At 45.9% G+C, this 15,735-nt stretch overlaps 1 protein-coding gene across 2 annotated transcripts in view; it reads left to right on the top strand.

The window, feature by feature from the left end:
* Positions 1–10,018: 10,018 nt before the first annotated feature.
* The window catches only part of BRD7 (bromodomain containing 7), a 35,372-nt gene continuing 29,655 nt past the window's right edge, over positions 10,019–15,735 (top strand). Inside the window, exons 1-2 of one of the 2 annotated variants that reach the window (XM_026494728.4) lie at positions 10,019–10,240; positions 10,694–10,902. In XM_026494728.4, the coding sequence (XP_026350513.1) occupies positions 10,192–10,240; positions 10,694–10,902 (258 nt within the window). In that variant the 5' untranslated portion in view covers positions 10,019–10,191. The remainder of the gene's footprint in view (positions 10,241–10,693; positions 10,903–15,735) is intronic. The other variant, XM_026494729.4, reaches the window with a different exon arrangement.

Raw genomic sequence — 15,735 nt, 5'->3', positions numbered from 1 at the left:
CACGGGACACCTGGGTGGCTCAGTTGGTTAAGCATCTACCTTCAGCTCAGGTCACGATCTCAGGGTCCTGGGATCAAGTCCTGCGTCAAGCTCCCTGCTCCTCAAGGAGCCTGCTTCTCCTTCTCCCTCTGCCTGCCACTCCCCCTGCATGTACTCTCTCTCTGCCAAATAAATAAATAAATAATTTTAATTTAAAAAATAAAAAATCACTTAATGTAGTTCATCGCTTCAGTGGGCTAAAGAGCAAAAATATGTACATGATCATATCAGTGGAAGCAGAAAAGCACTTGAAAAATTTCAACCATTCATGATCAAGAAAAAAAATTGTCAGGAAAGTAAGAATAGAGGAAAACTTTTTCATCTTGATAAAGAATACCCACCAAAAAACCTACAGCTAGCTAACAACATTCTTAGTGGTGAGAAGCTCAAAACATTCCCTCTAAGACCAGGTACAAGGCAAGAATGTCCCTTCTCATCACTCCTTTTCAACATCATGCTGGAAGTTCTAGCCAATGCAGTAAGACAAGAAAAGAAAATACAGTTTGGGGGTGCCTGGGTGGCTCAGTCGTTAAGCATCTGCCTTCAGCACAGGTCATGATCCCAGGGTCCTGAGATCGAGTCCAACATGGGGTACCCTGCTCAGTGGGAAGTCTGCTTCTCCCTTTCCCTCTGCCTGCCACTTCCCCTGCTTGTGCTCTTTCTCTCTCTGTGTGTCAAATAAATAAATAAAATCTAAGAAAGAAAGAAAGAAAATACAGACTGGGAAGGAAGAAATTGTTTTTCTTTGCAGATTACATGATCATCTATGTAGAAAATCTGAAAGAATCAACAACAACCAAAAAAACCCAAAAAACTGGAATAATAAGTGATTATAGCAAGGTTGCAGGATACAAGGTTAATATTTAAAAGCCAATTACTTTCTATAAACCATCAATGAACAAGTGGAATTTGAAATTAAAAACACAGTACCATTTATATTAGCATCCAAGAAAATGAAATGCTTAGGTATGAGGAAAATTACAAAACTGATGAAAGGAATCAAAGAACAAAATAAACAGAGATATTCCATGGTCACTGATAGGAAGATAGGAAGACTCAGTATTGTCATGATGCCAGTTCTTCCCAATTTGATCTACAGATTCAATACAATCCAAAACAAAATCCCAGAAAGTTATTTTGTGGATATGGACAAACTGATTCTAAAGCTTATATGGAGAGGCAGAAGACCCAGAATAGCCAACATAATATTGAAGGAGAACATATTTGGAGGACTGACACTACAACTCCAAAACTAACTATAAAGCTAGAGTAATTAAGACAGTATGGTACCAGCAAAAAAATAGACAAATAGATCAATGGAGCAGAATAGACAGGCCAGATATAGATCCACATAAATATAGTTAACAGATCTTTGACAAAGGAATAAAAGCAATATAATGGAAAAAAATGTAGTCTTTTCAACAAATGGTGCTGGAACAACTGAACATCTACATGTTAAAAAAATGAATCAGAACACAGACCTTACACACTCCCCCAAAATTAACTCACAGACCTAATTGTAAAATGCGAAAGTATAAAATTTCTGGAAGATAACATGGGAGAAAATCTAGATGACCTTGGGTATGACAATGACTTTTAATTTTATTTTATTTTTTAATATGACATTTTTATCATTCAGTTTTTGGTTTTTTATTATTATTTTTAAAGATTTTATTTATTTATTTGACAGAAAGAGAGAGCGGGAGAGCACAAGCAGGGGGAGTGGAAGAGGGAGAGGGAGAGGGAGAAGCAAGCTCTTGGCTGAGCAGGGAGCCCTACACCGGGCCCGATCCCATGACCCTGAGATCATGACCTGAGCTGAACGCAGAAAGCTCAACTGACTGAGCCACCCTGGCGCCCCCTACAGTGACTTTTTAGATACAATACAAAAGGCATACAAATTCATGAGAGAAATAATTGATAAGCTGGACCTCATTAAAATTAAAGACTTCTGATCTGTGAATCACAGTAAAGAGAATGAGAAGATGAGCTACCAACCGAGAAAAAATATTTGCTAAAGACATATCTGATAAAAGACTGTTATTCAAAATATACAAAAAAAAAAAAACTCTTAAAATTCAACAATAAGAAAAGAAACAATCTGATTTAAAAATGGGCCAAAGGGGCGCCTGGGTGGCACAGCGGTTAAGCGTCTGCCTTCGGCTCAGGGCGTGATCCCGGCGTTATGGGATCGAGCCCCACATCAGGCTCCTCTGCTGGGAGCCTGCTTCTTCCTCTCCCAATCCCCCTGCTTGTGTTCCCTCTCTCACTGGCTGTCTCTGTCTCTGTCGAATAAATAAATAAAATCTTAAAAAAAAAATAAAAATAAAAAAAATAAAAAATAAAAATGGGCCAAAGACCTTAGCAGACACCTCACCAAAGAAGACATACAGATGGCAAATAAACATATGAAAAGAGTCTCCATGTCATATGACATCAGGGAAATGCAAACTAAAACAATAGTCAGGTACCACTACGCACCTATTTGAACGGCCAAAATCCAGAACACTGACACCACCAAATGCTGGTGAGGATGTGGAGCAACAGGAACGCTCATTCATTGCTGGTGGGAATGCAAAATAGTATGGATACTTCGGAAGACAGTATGGCAGCTTCTTACAAAATTAAACATTCTCTTGCCATCCAATCTAGCAATTGTGCTTCTTGGTATTTATTAAAAGGAGCTGAAAACTTATGTCCACACAAAAACTTGCACACGGATGTTTACAGTAACTTTATACATGTTTATGCAACCTTGGAAGCAACCAAGATGTTCTTCAGTGGGGAAATGGGTAAATATACTATGGTGATCCAGACGATGGAATATTATTCAGTGCTAAAAGGAAATGAATCACCAGGCCATGAAAAGATGTGAAGGAATCTTAAATGCATGTTACTAAGTGAAAGAAGCCAATCTGAAAAGGCTACATGCTATAGGACTCCAACCATATGACATTTCGGAAAAAGTAAAACTATGGAGATGGTAAAAAGACAAGTGGTTGCCAGGGGTCAGGGGGTGGTTAGGGAGAGCTGAATAGATGGAGCCCAGGGAATTTTTAAGGCAGTAAAAATACCCTGTATGATAATATAATAATGGATACATGTCATTATATTTGTCTAAACCCACAGAACGTACAGTACCCAGAGTGAAGCCTAATGTCAACTACAAACTTTGGGTAATTATGATATGTCAATGTCGGTTCATCAGTTGTAACAGATGCACACTTCGGTGGGGGATTAATAACAGAGAAGGCTCTGTATGTGTCAGGGCACGGGGTATATGGGAAATCTCGGTACCTTCCCTTCATTTTCTGTGAACCTAAAACTTCCCTTAAAAATTATCTTCTTTTATTTTAAAGATTTTATTTATTTGTTTGAGAGAGAGAGAGAGTACAAGCGGGATGGGGGGGGAAAGGCAGAGGGAGAAGCAGACTCCCCACTGAGCAGGGAGCCCGATGCGGGACTAGATCCCAGGACCCTGGGATCACGACCCGAGCCAAAAGCAGACGCTCAACCAACCGAGCCACCCAGGTGCCCATTAAAAATTATCTTTTAAAAAACAGTTATATAAAATATATAATATGTAATTGCATATGGGGGACTTCATCAGAGTTTTTTTGTAGTTAAAAAATTTCTTAATAGTTGGGATAAGTGAAAAGGTCCCTCAAATCTTCAGATCTTTTCTCCCTATTGAGCTGCCTTTTTTTTTTAGAATTTATTTATTTATTTAGAGAGAGCATGAGCAGGGGGAGGGGCAAAAGGAGAGGGAGAGAGATCCCAAGCAGACTTCCTGCGGGAGTGCTGAGCCCAACGTGGGGCTCAATCGCATGACCCTGAGATCACAACCTGAGCCAAAAACAAGAGTCAGATGCTCAACTGACTGAGCCTCCCAGGTGCCCCCGTATTGAGTTTTTGAGTCAAAACATGGACACAGGTGTAAATCTGGCTTTGTCAAAGCTCTCCTTCGGTGTCTAATTGTTCTTACCTAGTGGTTTCCTGTTTCTTGCCCAAGAAAATTAAGCCTAGGTATAAACCAATATTCTACAACAGTGCTTTTCAAATACATATATATGAATAGCCACGATTGTGCTAAAAATGTAGGTTCTGATTCCATAGTTCCGAGGTGGAGCCAGAGATTCTGCATTTCTCCCAAGCTCCCGGTTACCACCAGTGCAGCTACCACCCTTTGAGTAGCAAGGCTCTGGAATGCACAATAATGGAGCATTGCGAATATAGCTCCCGAGACAAGGAGATGAGAATCACTACCAAACTCTAATTTGCAAAACAAGTTGGAAAATATCTGGAATGACATATTGCAAAAAGTCACAAAAGGTGGTGGGATTATAAGCAATTTAAATTTTTCTCCTTATGCCTCTCCGTGTTTTCAACTTTATAACATGTTAATACAAATTAAGAAATAAATAAGCTTAAAATTAAATAGCTGAATCAAGAAAAACCTAAAATATACACACATATTTAAAATGAAACTTGATCAGACACTGACAGAACATCAGAAAAGGTTCCCTGGAACCAACCAAGTTTGAAAGCAAGCAGCCTCATCCTTTTTCTGTAGCCGCGAATAGTGAGCAGAAGGAACGTGCCCAGCTCCCATGGCTGGTTTTTGCAGCGCCAGGACTACCAGAACTTAGAGATCTGGGTGGCACAAAGCAAGCCCACAGCCACAGCACGCAGCGACTCTCTGTTCCCAGAGCAGGGTTTCCAGGAGTGATGGTGGACTGTGTCCCAAGCCTGCAGGACCATTTCTGAGCTGCCAACTGTCTCCCCCAGCATCCCCACTCAGCGTTCTTACCTGCATGATTCTACTTATTTGATCCACACTTTCCAGCCCTGAACAGACCCCCCCCCCTGCAAAGCTTGCAGACTCCCTGCAGCCTGGTGCCACTCCCTCCCCCACATGCCCTCAGCCAGCTCTGGCGCTGGCACCCTGCTGGTGTGCCCAACTCTCCTGGCCTCTCTCCTGCCCGGGGCTGCTCCTCTATCTCCTTTCCTGCTTCCTCATCCTCCACTGACCTTGATATTCAAAGTCCTCAAGGCTCTGTCTTCTCTGGTCACTCTGTTGTCTCCTCCTGGGTGGTCTGATTCACTCCTGGGGTTCCAAAGACATCTCTAGACCAAAAGTCTCTTTTCAGACAGACCGAGCCTCTCCTCCAAGCCCCAGACACAGGCCCCCAACTTCCCGCTCAGCATCTCCTCCTGGGTCATTCACAGATTCTTCCTCCGAGGTAACTCGCAAATTATCCCCCTGCACCAGCCCCTTGTCTGCATATAATCCAAACTGCCACCACCACCCCCACTGTGAAGTCCAACATCAACTCCTAGCTGCTCTCCCTGCCCTGTCTCCTAAACCCACAATTCCTTCGCTATTCAGAAGCCAAAGTGCTCTTGACAAAATGCAGACCTCGTCATGTGCCCACACCCACTGCCTCCCGTACACCCCAGAATAAAATCAAGCATCTCCTCCATGCCTCCTGACATTCTGCCCAGCCCAGCCTCATCTCTGGGTGCTACCCCCAGTGTCCCCTTGTTTTTCTTGCTCCAGAACTGGCCTTCTCCCTTCCTTGAATGCACCAAATGTTCTCTTGCCTTTGCATATGCTGATCCCTCTGCCTGGCTAGTGGGTGCCCTTGATGCCCCCTCAGCTCACCTGTCCCCAGGACGTGTCATCTCCTGCAGCTGTCAGTATTGGCTTCTGAGGGCCCACACCCACCGTCTTCTTCAGAGGATTGTCCCGCATAGACTAGAGTGGCTCTGTGGGGGGTCAGGAAAACCGCGCTGGGCTGACCTCTCCGCCTGACCCCAGCTACCACAGGCCGGCCCCTCTCGTCCAGGGAACTGTTCAGCGGAGCACTTCCTGCTCCACACCCACCTCCCCGCACCACCTCCGTGTGATTGGGTCAGGAGGAGGCCCCAACCTTCCTTGGCTTCCGCCCTGCCCTACCCTTCTCCCCCCACTCCCTTCCAGCCGGTTCCTGTTGCCCCAAACAGACTCCCATCAACAGATTGCCCCCACAGCTTCCAGGGCACCCAACCTAAGATGCATCCCTGTGTGGCTTCCTCAGAGGGGAGCCCTGAGCCCCCAGGCTGTGTCGGAGTCTTACCATAACAGTATAACGTATCACCACCCTGTTGTGTTTCTTCCTAACAGTACAACCACGGTTAAATACGGTTGACTCTTGAACCACTCTGGAATTAGGGGTGCTGACCCCCCACGTGGTCAATAACTTACATACACCTTTTCGGTCCCCCCAAACGTAACTACTAACAGCCTGCCGTTGACCGGAAGCCTTACCCATAACATAAACGATTGATTAGCACGTATTTATAGGTGCATTTCTATGTGTTATCACAACAAAGTAAGTTAGAAAGAATGTTATGGAGAAAATCGTAGTGAAGAGAAAACACTTTTACAGGACTACACCGTACAGGAAAAAATTGCACATAGTGGATCTGTGGACTCAAACCTAAGTTGCTCCAGGGTCAACGGCAGGTGTCTGTGCAACCCCCCGTTAAGTGTGTGACTGTGAACTTCATGCGGACAGGACCAGGCCTATTTTGCTTTCACTGTGTTCCAGCATTTGGCACCATAGTAGGGAGTCCAGAAAATAGGATGAAGGGATGCGGGGAGGCAGCTAGGGAGGGGGTGAGAGGGAGGGAGGGAGGAAGGAAGGTGCTTGTGTTGCCTCTTTCCTATTTGAGGGGGGGCTCCAAGTTTCTCTCTGTCCCGGCAGAATCTGGGTCCAAGTAACTTTCGCGGTTGTCAGCAATGGGCACCGGGGCTTGGACTCCCTGCCCTCCCGCAAACAGCTCCGAGGCCACGGGGGGTGGGGGGGCACAGCCTCCCCACATGGACAGCTGCCATTTGCGGCCTTCCTTTTGTTCACTCAGAGGCAGACAGCTGGGGCAGCAGCACCTGTGATCGTGAGCAACCCCGCGAACTGCACTGTCAACAGCCTGTCACAGGGAATCACCTCAGGCCACTGCATCCCCAAAGAGCTGCCCAGTGAACCAGCCTTGGCCCCCTCGGGGCCCTCCGCACCCATTAACGGGCTGTTGCCAGGTCGGCCACCTGCCCATACAGCCAAACTGGGCCACCTGCTGCAGCTGCTGGGGGCCTGGGCTCGGGGGACAGCCCAGGGACAGAGGGCAGGGTGCTCCCCGCCCCCCCCCCCCCGCCCCAGAGTATCCAAGAGAACCAGCTCTTTCCCCCCCTTCCTTTCTATTCTTCCACACTCAGGAAGGCCTTCGTTGTGCCCGAAGCCTTTTCACCCCTCACTGTCTCTGACCCTCATGCCGACGACGTGGGTGCCCAGGGCTGGTTCTGCCCATCCCCCAGAGAGGGCTGAGGTCCCCACACAGGAAGACGAGAGAAGTAAGGAGCACATGGACAACTGGCCTTGGGAGTCCCTCGCCTGGGCTCACGGCTGCACGAGGGGGCTTTGAGGAACACAGCAGGGCCGTGGAGGCTTGGGGGTGGGGGAGTCTCCGAGGCCCCAGATATCCAGAGCTTTCAGCCTGACGGGATCATGGGGTCCATTCCCAGTAAGCTGCTTTCATCTGTAGGGCCTGTGGAGAGTCTCCTCCGGGTCTCCCAAGGGAGGCCACACTCTACTCCAGGGTCAGGCTTCCCGGACATCAGCTGTGTCCCAGAGCTCCCTCTCCATAGGGGCACCAAGTTCCAAAGGCCCGGCTGTGGTGGGAGCCTGGCACACCTCAGAGTAAGGGGACTGCTAAATGCCTGGCCTGCCACGGCCTCACACCCTCTGGGCTACAAGTCCTCTGCAGACAGGCCGGGCCCAAAAGAGCGGAGCAGAGGCCATTTCCTGGGAATGCCACCCCCCCCAGTGGCCAGCCTTCCTCACTGCCTCTCTCCTCCTCCTCCTCAGACTCCCTGAGAGGCCACCAGTCACCTCCTGTCCCCAGCCAAAAGACCCTCAGGGAAGAAAGTGGGAGGGAATCATCACCATAAAACAGTGTAATTATTCCTTCATTCACTTATCTGACAAATATTTCTGGAGGGCCTGCGCTGAGCCCCGCTCTGTGGTAGGTACACGGAACACAACCACGAGTGATGTGGGCCCCCTTCCTGTCCTCAGGGAGCTGGGAGTCCCGAGGGGGAGACAGCTGACTAACACACACACAGACACGTAGCAGATATGTAACATGATGCTGGTGGCCACGTGTGCCATGAAGAGTAGCAGAGCCACGCGGGGTGAGGAGTCTTCACTTCTCTGGGCATCCATTTCTCCATCGGCAAAATGGGAATAAGAATGTTTCTGTGCTTCCTATCTTACGAAGTTGTCATGTGTAAAAGTATCAACATTATATTATTTCCCTGCAGCCAACATCCCCGGATGTGCTATATTAAATACATCCTGATACTATATTTGGGTAAACGCCAATGAACAGAAATGTGAATAGCATCTCTCTAGTAGGGCTCAGCACCTGAGGATAAGAGTGAATCACAAAGTCTGAAAACAGCATCAAGGAGTAGAGGTCCATCTAAAAGCAGTCGTTAGTCTGGACTCTCAGTTGGTACAGCTCTAATCGATACATTTTCATCATTTTTTTTCAAGTTAGTTTCTAAATGGTATCTCTCTTTTCAATTAAAAAAAAATAACATTGGGGCGCCTGGGTGTCTCAGTCAGTTAAGCATCTGACTCTTGATTTCAGCTCAGATCATGATCTCAGGGTCCTGAGATGGAGCCCCAAGTTGGGTTCTGCACTGAACTTGGAGCCTGCTTAAGATTCTCTCTCTCCCTCTCCCTCTGCCCCTCCCTGCTCCTGCTCTAAATAAATAAATAAATAAATAAATAAAAGCTTTTAAAAATTTAACATGCATATGAAAAAAAATTTCAAACAATAGAGAGAAGCATAAAACTAAAACATTCCGCTTCAGCTCTACTGGAGGCTTTTCATCCAGATGTCAACATTTGTTTCCATATATGGATCTTACCAAATAACACTCGGCTTCATATTTTTTGATGTTGTTTTAGTTACAGTTTAGTTACAGTTTTACAGTGTCACATGCCAGCACATAAGGGTTTTTTTGTTTTACTTTGTTTTTAAGATTAGAATCCTTCTAGTTACCAATGTGCTGGATTTGCTGGGTCTGGCATCCAGTACAAGGTTCAATAAATATTGTTCAAGGGAAGACAGAAACAAGGGTAAGGGGGATAGAAACAAGGAGTCAGGGAAAAGGGAAGGGTGATAGAAAAAGAAGAGTGGTAGGAAGAGGGAGGAAAGGGAGAAAGAGAGGAAAGGAAGAGAGAGGAGAAGGGGGAAAGAGTGGAGAGAGGAAGGAAGGGAGGGAGGAAAGAAAGGAACAGAGAGGGAGGGAGGGAGAGACAGAAAGACTGGCAGACAGAAACAGAGGAAGAGAGAGGGAGGGAGAGACAGACAGACAGAAACAGGGACACAGAGAGAGAGACAGACAATGAAACAGAGACAGAAACAAAGAGGCAGAGGAAGGGAAGGAGAGATACAGGGAGGGAGGGAGAGACAGACAATCAGACCGACAGAGACAGAGAAAAGGAGAGAAGGGAGAGAGGAAAGAAAGACAGAGAGGGAAGGGAGGAAGACAGGGGAGAAGAAAGAAAGAGAGAAAGGAGAGCAAGGGAGAGAGAAGAGAGGTGAGAGATTCTTTTTTTTTAATTTTTATTTGTTTATTTATTTGTTTTTTTATTTGTTTATTATTTTTTAAAGATTTTATTTATTTATTTATTTTAATGATTTTTTATTATATTATGTTAGATTCTGAGCAGTGGACCCCGCCCCCGGCCCGGACTCCGCCCCCGGCCCGGACTCCGCCCCCGGCCCGTGGCCTGCAGCGCCACCTCCAGCCGCCAGGGGCCGCCACGGGCAGCCGGCCTCACCCTGCGCGCGCGGCGGGCCCTCTCTCCCGCCTCCGCGCCGGCCGCTCGCAGCCCCGCGCCGCTCTCGGGCTACGGCCGGGTCTCGCGCGCCGTCTTCTCGTGAGGGGCCTCGCGCCGCCCGGCGCACGCCGCCCCCCTGCCTCGCGGCGCGGGGTCTCGCGGGCCCCGCTCCCGCCCTCCGCTTGCCTGGCCCGGACCGGAAGCGGCGCCGCACGGCCTGGGCCTGGCGCGGGGGGCGGGCACCGGGGCCCGGTCGGATATGGGCAAGAAGCACAAGAAGCACAAGTCGGACAAACACCTCTACGAGGGTGAGGAGTGGGGGGCGGCGAGCCCGCGGCGGCTCTAGGCTGGCGAGCGGGGGGAGGGGGAGGAGGGTCCTCGCTCCTTCGAGACCACCCTCGAGCTCCCGAGGCGGGCCGGGGGCCGCACCTCCCACGGGCAGGCCGGGACCCGCGAAGGGGGCGCAGCCCGCAGGAGGCCGCGCAGACCGCAGGCGGGGGCCGCATTCGAACCCCAGACCCCTGGCCCCCGGCGGGACTCTTGCCGGGAGGTGTGAGACGGCCCCCGGAGGCCCGCAGCGTTCGGGGCACCCCCTGGGCGAGTGTCCGTCAGTCAACAGGTGCTCGGCGGGGCGCCCGCTGCGTGCCCAAAGCCGCCGCGGCCGTGGCTCCGGCTTCTCCCTCTGCCCACGCTGCCTCTGCATTGTGGCCGCTGCCCGGCGCGTCCCGCCCGTAACCGAGGCTCTCTCCTTTTGTTTTAAGAGTATGTAGAGAAGCCCTTGAAGCTGGTCCTCAAAGTGGGAGGGAACGAAGTCACCGAGCTCTCCACGGGCAGCTCGGGGCACGACTCAAGCCTCTTCGAAGACAAAAACGATCATGACAAACACAAGGACAGAAAGCGGAAAAAGCGAAAGAAAGGAGAGAAGCAGGTTCCAGGGGAAGAAAAGGGGAGAAAACGGAGACGAGTAAAGGTAAATGTCGTTCTGTGGCTTCAGCGTTGCTGGTGGTACCACTTTTCAAGAGTTCCCGCCGCCCGCTGCCGGCCTAACTTTGTTCTCTTTGTGTCTAGCGAGACGCTAAAACGCCTGTAAAATCCGCCTTGTTTGAGGAGGAACAGGGCAGCACAGAAACATGAATCAGCTGTGAGTGTCAGCAACTCTCGATTTAATGATCCTCTTAGTTACCCTCCCAGCAGGTGAGCGAGCAGCTAAGCCCTGAATTTCAGGAGCCGTGTCGGAGTACTTTCTCCACCCAGGAAAGGTAAAAGTCACGCTTAGAAAAGCCTCGGTGTTGGAACTTTGTCAAAAATCATCAGTTCAGAAGTGATAGGGATCTGTTGGGGTTCAGGTTTATGTTCTGAAGTAAATATTATAACGCTAGATACATATAAGGAGCAGCTTTGATCTTACAGCTTGAGTCTGTTGAAGAGAAAGTTCGATGGGAGACCTTTAAGGGGTATGACACCAGTGATAAAAATAAGCATTTTCTTAACCATTTGCAGATCCCTCGGTAGGAAAAAGGGGGGAAAAGTAGCTGGTCTCTTGGTTCACAAGACATTATTATCACAAAATAATAATAATGAACTCTCATGGTTGATCATATATGTATCTGGAATTGTCCTAGACTTTTGTAGTTCCCAGACTTAACCTGTCACTGAGTGACTTAATCAATTACTGTGTCTTAAAAATAGATTTCCCTAAGTTAACTTTTTAATTTTTCTTATGTTTATATGTAATAGCAATGTTCTGTTCCATGTGATTAAACACATAAAGTCACTAAATCTTAGAAACTCTTTAGAATTTCTTAAGTCTGTTATTTTTTGTCTCAATTTTTAATTGCCTTTGGCTAGACTGCGACAATACATATAGAACTATCTACTGTTTTCTTTTCCTAAGTTGTAAAAGCTGTGTATGCATGTGGTTTAAGAAATTCAAGCAGTACAGAAGTGAACAAAAGGAGGGCAATAAATTTTCCTCATCCTAGTCCCTCACACAGTCTCTCTCTCTAGAGGTAACCAGTTGTTTTGTTTTGTTTTTTTTAATTATTTTTTGTTATTTGTGAAGTGGTTCATGAACATAGTTTTTAAAAGTCAAGAGTACTTTGAGGCTTTTAACACAAAAGCAGTCTCCTGTCCTAGCCTAGAGTTTTACTTCTCAAACTTTTTAGTTTTTTCTTTGGGTATTTGTTGCCCTTTTTAAATGTAGGTTTATGTTGTCGTTTCTTGATTTATCAGTTTACATCTTTTACTGATCTGTTATAGAAGATGAGAATTTAAATTAGTGTTCTAATACTGCTTCCTGCCCCCAATTTCCCTTCCTGCATTCTCCCAGTATAGGTATATCACAGTTGTTGCTTAAATCAGTATTCATTGTTTAATTATTGTTCACTGGTGGCAAGTATAATAAATACAGATCTGGTCTTGATCCCTTGTTCATTGTTTTCATTGGTTTGGTTATCATGTACCAATTCTTCCCAAACTCTGACTGATTTGTAAAACCCATCTGATTTCTGTTTTTCACATGGCCAAACAGTTCCCCTTTTCTTGAGACAGCCATCTTGTAGCCCTCCATGCCTTCCTGCTCTAGTCTGGATTGTTCTCTAGGCTTTCTGGGACCCTCCTTTGCCTCTTTCCTAGATCCTGTGTCTTCTTGATTTATTCCTTTTTTTCCGGTGGAATCTGAACTCTAGGAACTTCCTAAGAAAGCATTCATAGGAGGTAGGTTTTCCTAAGTCCTTATGTGATTGAACATCTTTATTCTGCCCTCATACAGTCTGCTCCTGTAGACTGATGGTTTCACTCAGCATGGAATTCCAGATTGAAAATTACTGTCTCCTAGAATTTTGAAAGCATCTTCTTCTCATTGCCCTTGTTTTAATAGCACCCTGTTCTTGTTTTTCTCAGAGGATATCAATTGATGGGTTTTTTGCCTTTTTTTTTTTCCTTCCTGTTAAGTTTTCTTTTGCTCCCTGCTTTGTCTCTATTTCCCCTCAAGTTCTTCAGTTTATTTTCTTGGTCTCCTCTTTTTACAGTAACAGCATCCCTTAGTTATTAGTTGAGCCTTCCTACTCTGTATTTCAGTGTGCAGCACAAAAGCCCAATGAACGATGAGATACTTTGTATCTAGACAGTTCGTCAGCTATAGAGTCACTAAGCTGAGACCTGATCGTTTTGGTGGAACCCCCAAAAGTCTTCTCCAGAGAAAAATCCCTCCTGCAACAAGGATTTTACCTGACTGCTGGTATTTTGAGGGTCAACTGAGGAAGAGACTGAAGGTCCTCCCACGCCCTGCTCTGCTTTCAGTCCAGCATCTCTCCCCACTCCTGACTGGTATCCAGTCTCCAGACTCTCTGGTTCCTGGTGGCTCCAGGTTTGAGCTTTTCCAGGTTTCTGGGGTGTGAACTCTTCTCCGAGGTGTCCACTTCTGCACGGAGGCGGTAGCTTGCTGTCTGTGATCTGCACGCTCCTCCACTTGCCTCTCATCTCCCAGGTGTGTGGGCGGCTTTCATCCCCTGTCTCTTCTGTACTTTGTTCATCTCATTTAACTGGGAGGTGAGGTCGCCCCTTGTAACCACTTCTGATTTTAGTCCTGGCACCGTAACACAGCTGATATGCTTGTGTTCTTCATTTCTTCATCACTTACCTCATTCTTTTTATTAAGTACACAGTATCTGGTTGTATTGAGGGACCATATTTTATTTTATATAATATTATGTCTAAATGTTACAAATAAAGCTGCAGTGAGTCTCATGGACACAAATCTCTATATACTTTTGTAAGGATATCTTCAGGATAAGTTCCTGGAATTCTCCCCCTCTGTTCCAGCCACTCTGCTCTTTCTTGACTGTGGCTCTCAATGTCATTAGCCTTCATTATATTTTGATTCCATTGTAAATTAAGATGCTTTTGCACTCATAGTGTTATTTGGACTGAACACCCTGCAGAATAGGACAGGTAGGTTAGTTTCCATTTTATAAAAGGTAAAATGGAAACTCAGAGAAGTGAAGTGGATTTGTGCAAGGTCCCATTTCCCCAGGACTCAGGGCCAGGGACCAGGGGACATTCTTTGGAGTGTCATTGGGTCTGTAGAGGCTGTTTGGATCATCCCTTTTTTGCAGGCCAGACTGGGGATGAGGAGAGGGTGTTCTTTTGCTAGTTGTCTAGGTAGGGAGGCTTTAGAAGGACACTCCTCTCTGAGCTATGTTCTGAATCTCCAGAGAGTTTTAGGACAGCAATTGCCTCTGGTGTCTTCTTGGGGAGAATCAGCTATGTGACACCCACGGGACTGGGAGCAGCTGGGGGATGTGTGGTTCTGAGAGACGAGTGATGCTTCTGTCAGTTCTACGCGGCAGGAAGGAAGAAGGATGCAGGGAAAAGATAATGTATGCCCTTTCCCTTTTAAAGCGTGTTTCTGAAAGGCGTATGTAACTTCTGCTTATATTTCATCACCCAGAATTTGCTTAACCACATGGCCACCCTAGAGAGGCTGGGAAATGTCTTTGAGTTGGGGAAGAGGGTGGAGACCTCGTAGCCTAATAAAATTTAAGGATCTTTTTCTTGCAGAAGATAAAGTTTTAGGAAAGCACACACATACAACATAAAACCCTTTAATTTTTCAAAAGTGTTTGAGTTAAGTGATATTCTTCTCGTGAGTAGGGAAGGCCCTGGTTATATTAGTTTAAAATGCCCAAACAGATTTATTAGTATCTGTTTGTATTTCTCTATGTAGAGTGGTGGCATTTCATACCAACCAGAGCATTAGGAATACTATATATATCCCTTTGTTTTAATCAGGCCATAATTTAGACACCATCCCTATGAAAGTATTGGCTTTTTTTTTTCCCCCTGAGCATTGGAATACTGAGTGATGAGCAAAGAATTTTTGTGCTGGCGTAATTCTTATTATGTAATTCTTATTATATGTAACATCACCCTTTCCTAAAGATCCAGCTTACATTTTCAAGTTATTTATTTCCACATCATATAACAAATAAAATAATAGCTGATGAAAAATGCTCACGTCATTTGGTCTAGTAATATAGGCACGAGAGGACAGTGAAGTAAAATGGAGGGGCAATAAGTAAAATTCTGTTTTGGGCATTACATTGACAATGTGATTTATGGAAACTACAGAAGTGTTTACAAAATCATTTTAAGTGAAATAACAACAACAACACACACACATGACTACTAAAAAACCACGTCAACACTTTACACAGAACACATACATATTACTTGCTGGGTTCTGTGCTTACTGCTTTATGTATGTTATCTCCCCTTACTCTTTACCATAAACCTATGAAGCTGGTATTACTATCGCTTTTTTTTTAATTTGTGGTAAAATATATATAGCATAAACTTTACCATCTTAACTATTTGTAAGCGTCCAGTTAAGTGGTGTTGAGTATACTTACATTGTTGTACACCCAATTTCCAGAACTTTTTCATGCCCATTAAACAACTCCCCATATCCCCCACCCTCCAGCTCCTGGTAGCCACCATTCTGCTTTCTGTCTCTATGAGTTTGACTACTCTAGGTGTCTCATAGAAGTGGAATCACACAGTATTTTTCTTTTTGTGACTGGCTTGTTTTACTTAGTATACTTTCCTGGAGGTTCATCGATGTTGTGGCAGGTGTTAGAATTTCCCTCCTTTTTAAGGCTGAATAATATTTTGTTGTTTGAATATACCACATTTTGTTTATCCATTCATCATCAGTAGACATTTGGTGTGCTTCTGTCTTTTGGCTATTACAAATAATGCTGCTGTTAACATGAGTGTGCAAGTATCTCTTCAAGAACCTGCT

The sequence above is a fragment of the Ursus arctos genome, unplaced genomic scaffold (assembly GCF_023065955.2).
Source record: "Ursus arctos isolate Adak ecotype North America unplaced genomic scaffold, UrsArc2.0 scaffold_19, whole genome shotgun sequence".
In the NCBI taxonomy this organism is placed as follows: Eukaryota; Metazoa; Chordata; class Mammalia; order Carnivora; family Ursidae; genus Ursus; species Ursus arctos.
The sequence above is the reverse complement of the archived record's forward strand: the minus strand, read 5'-3'. Positions and strand labels throughout refer to the sequence as shown.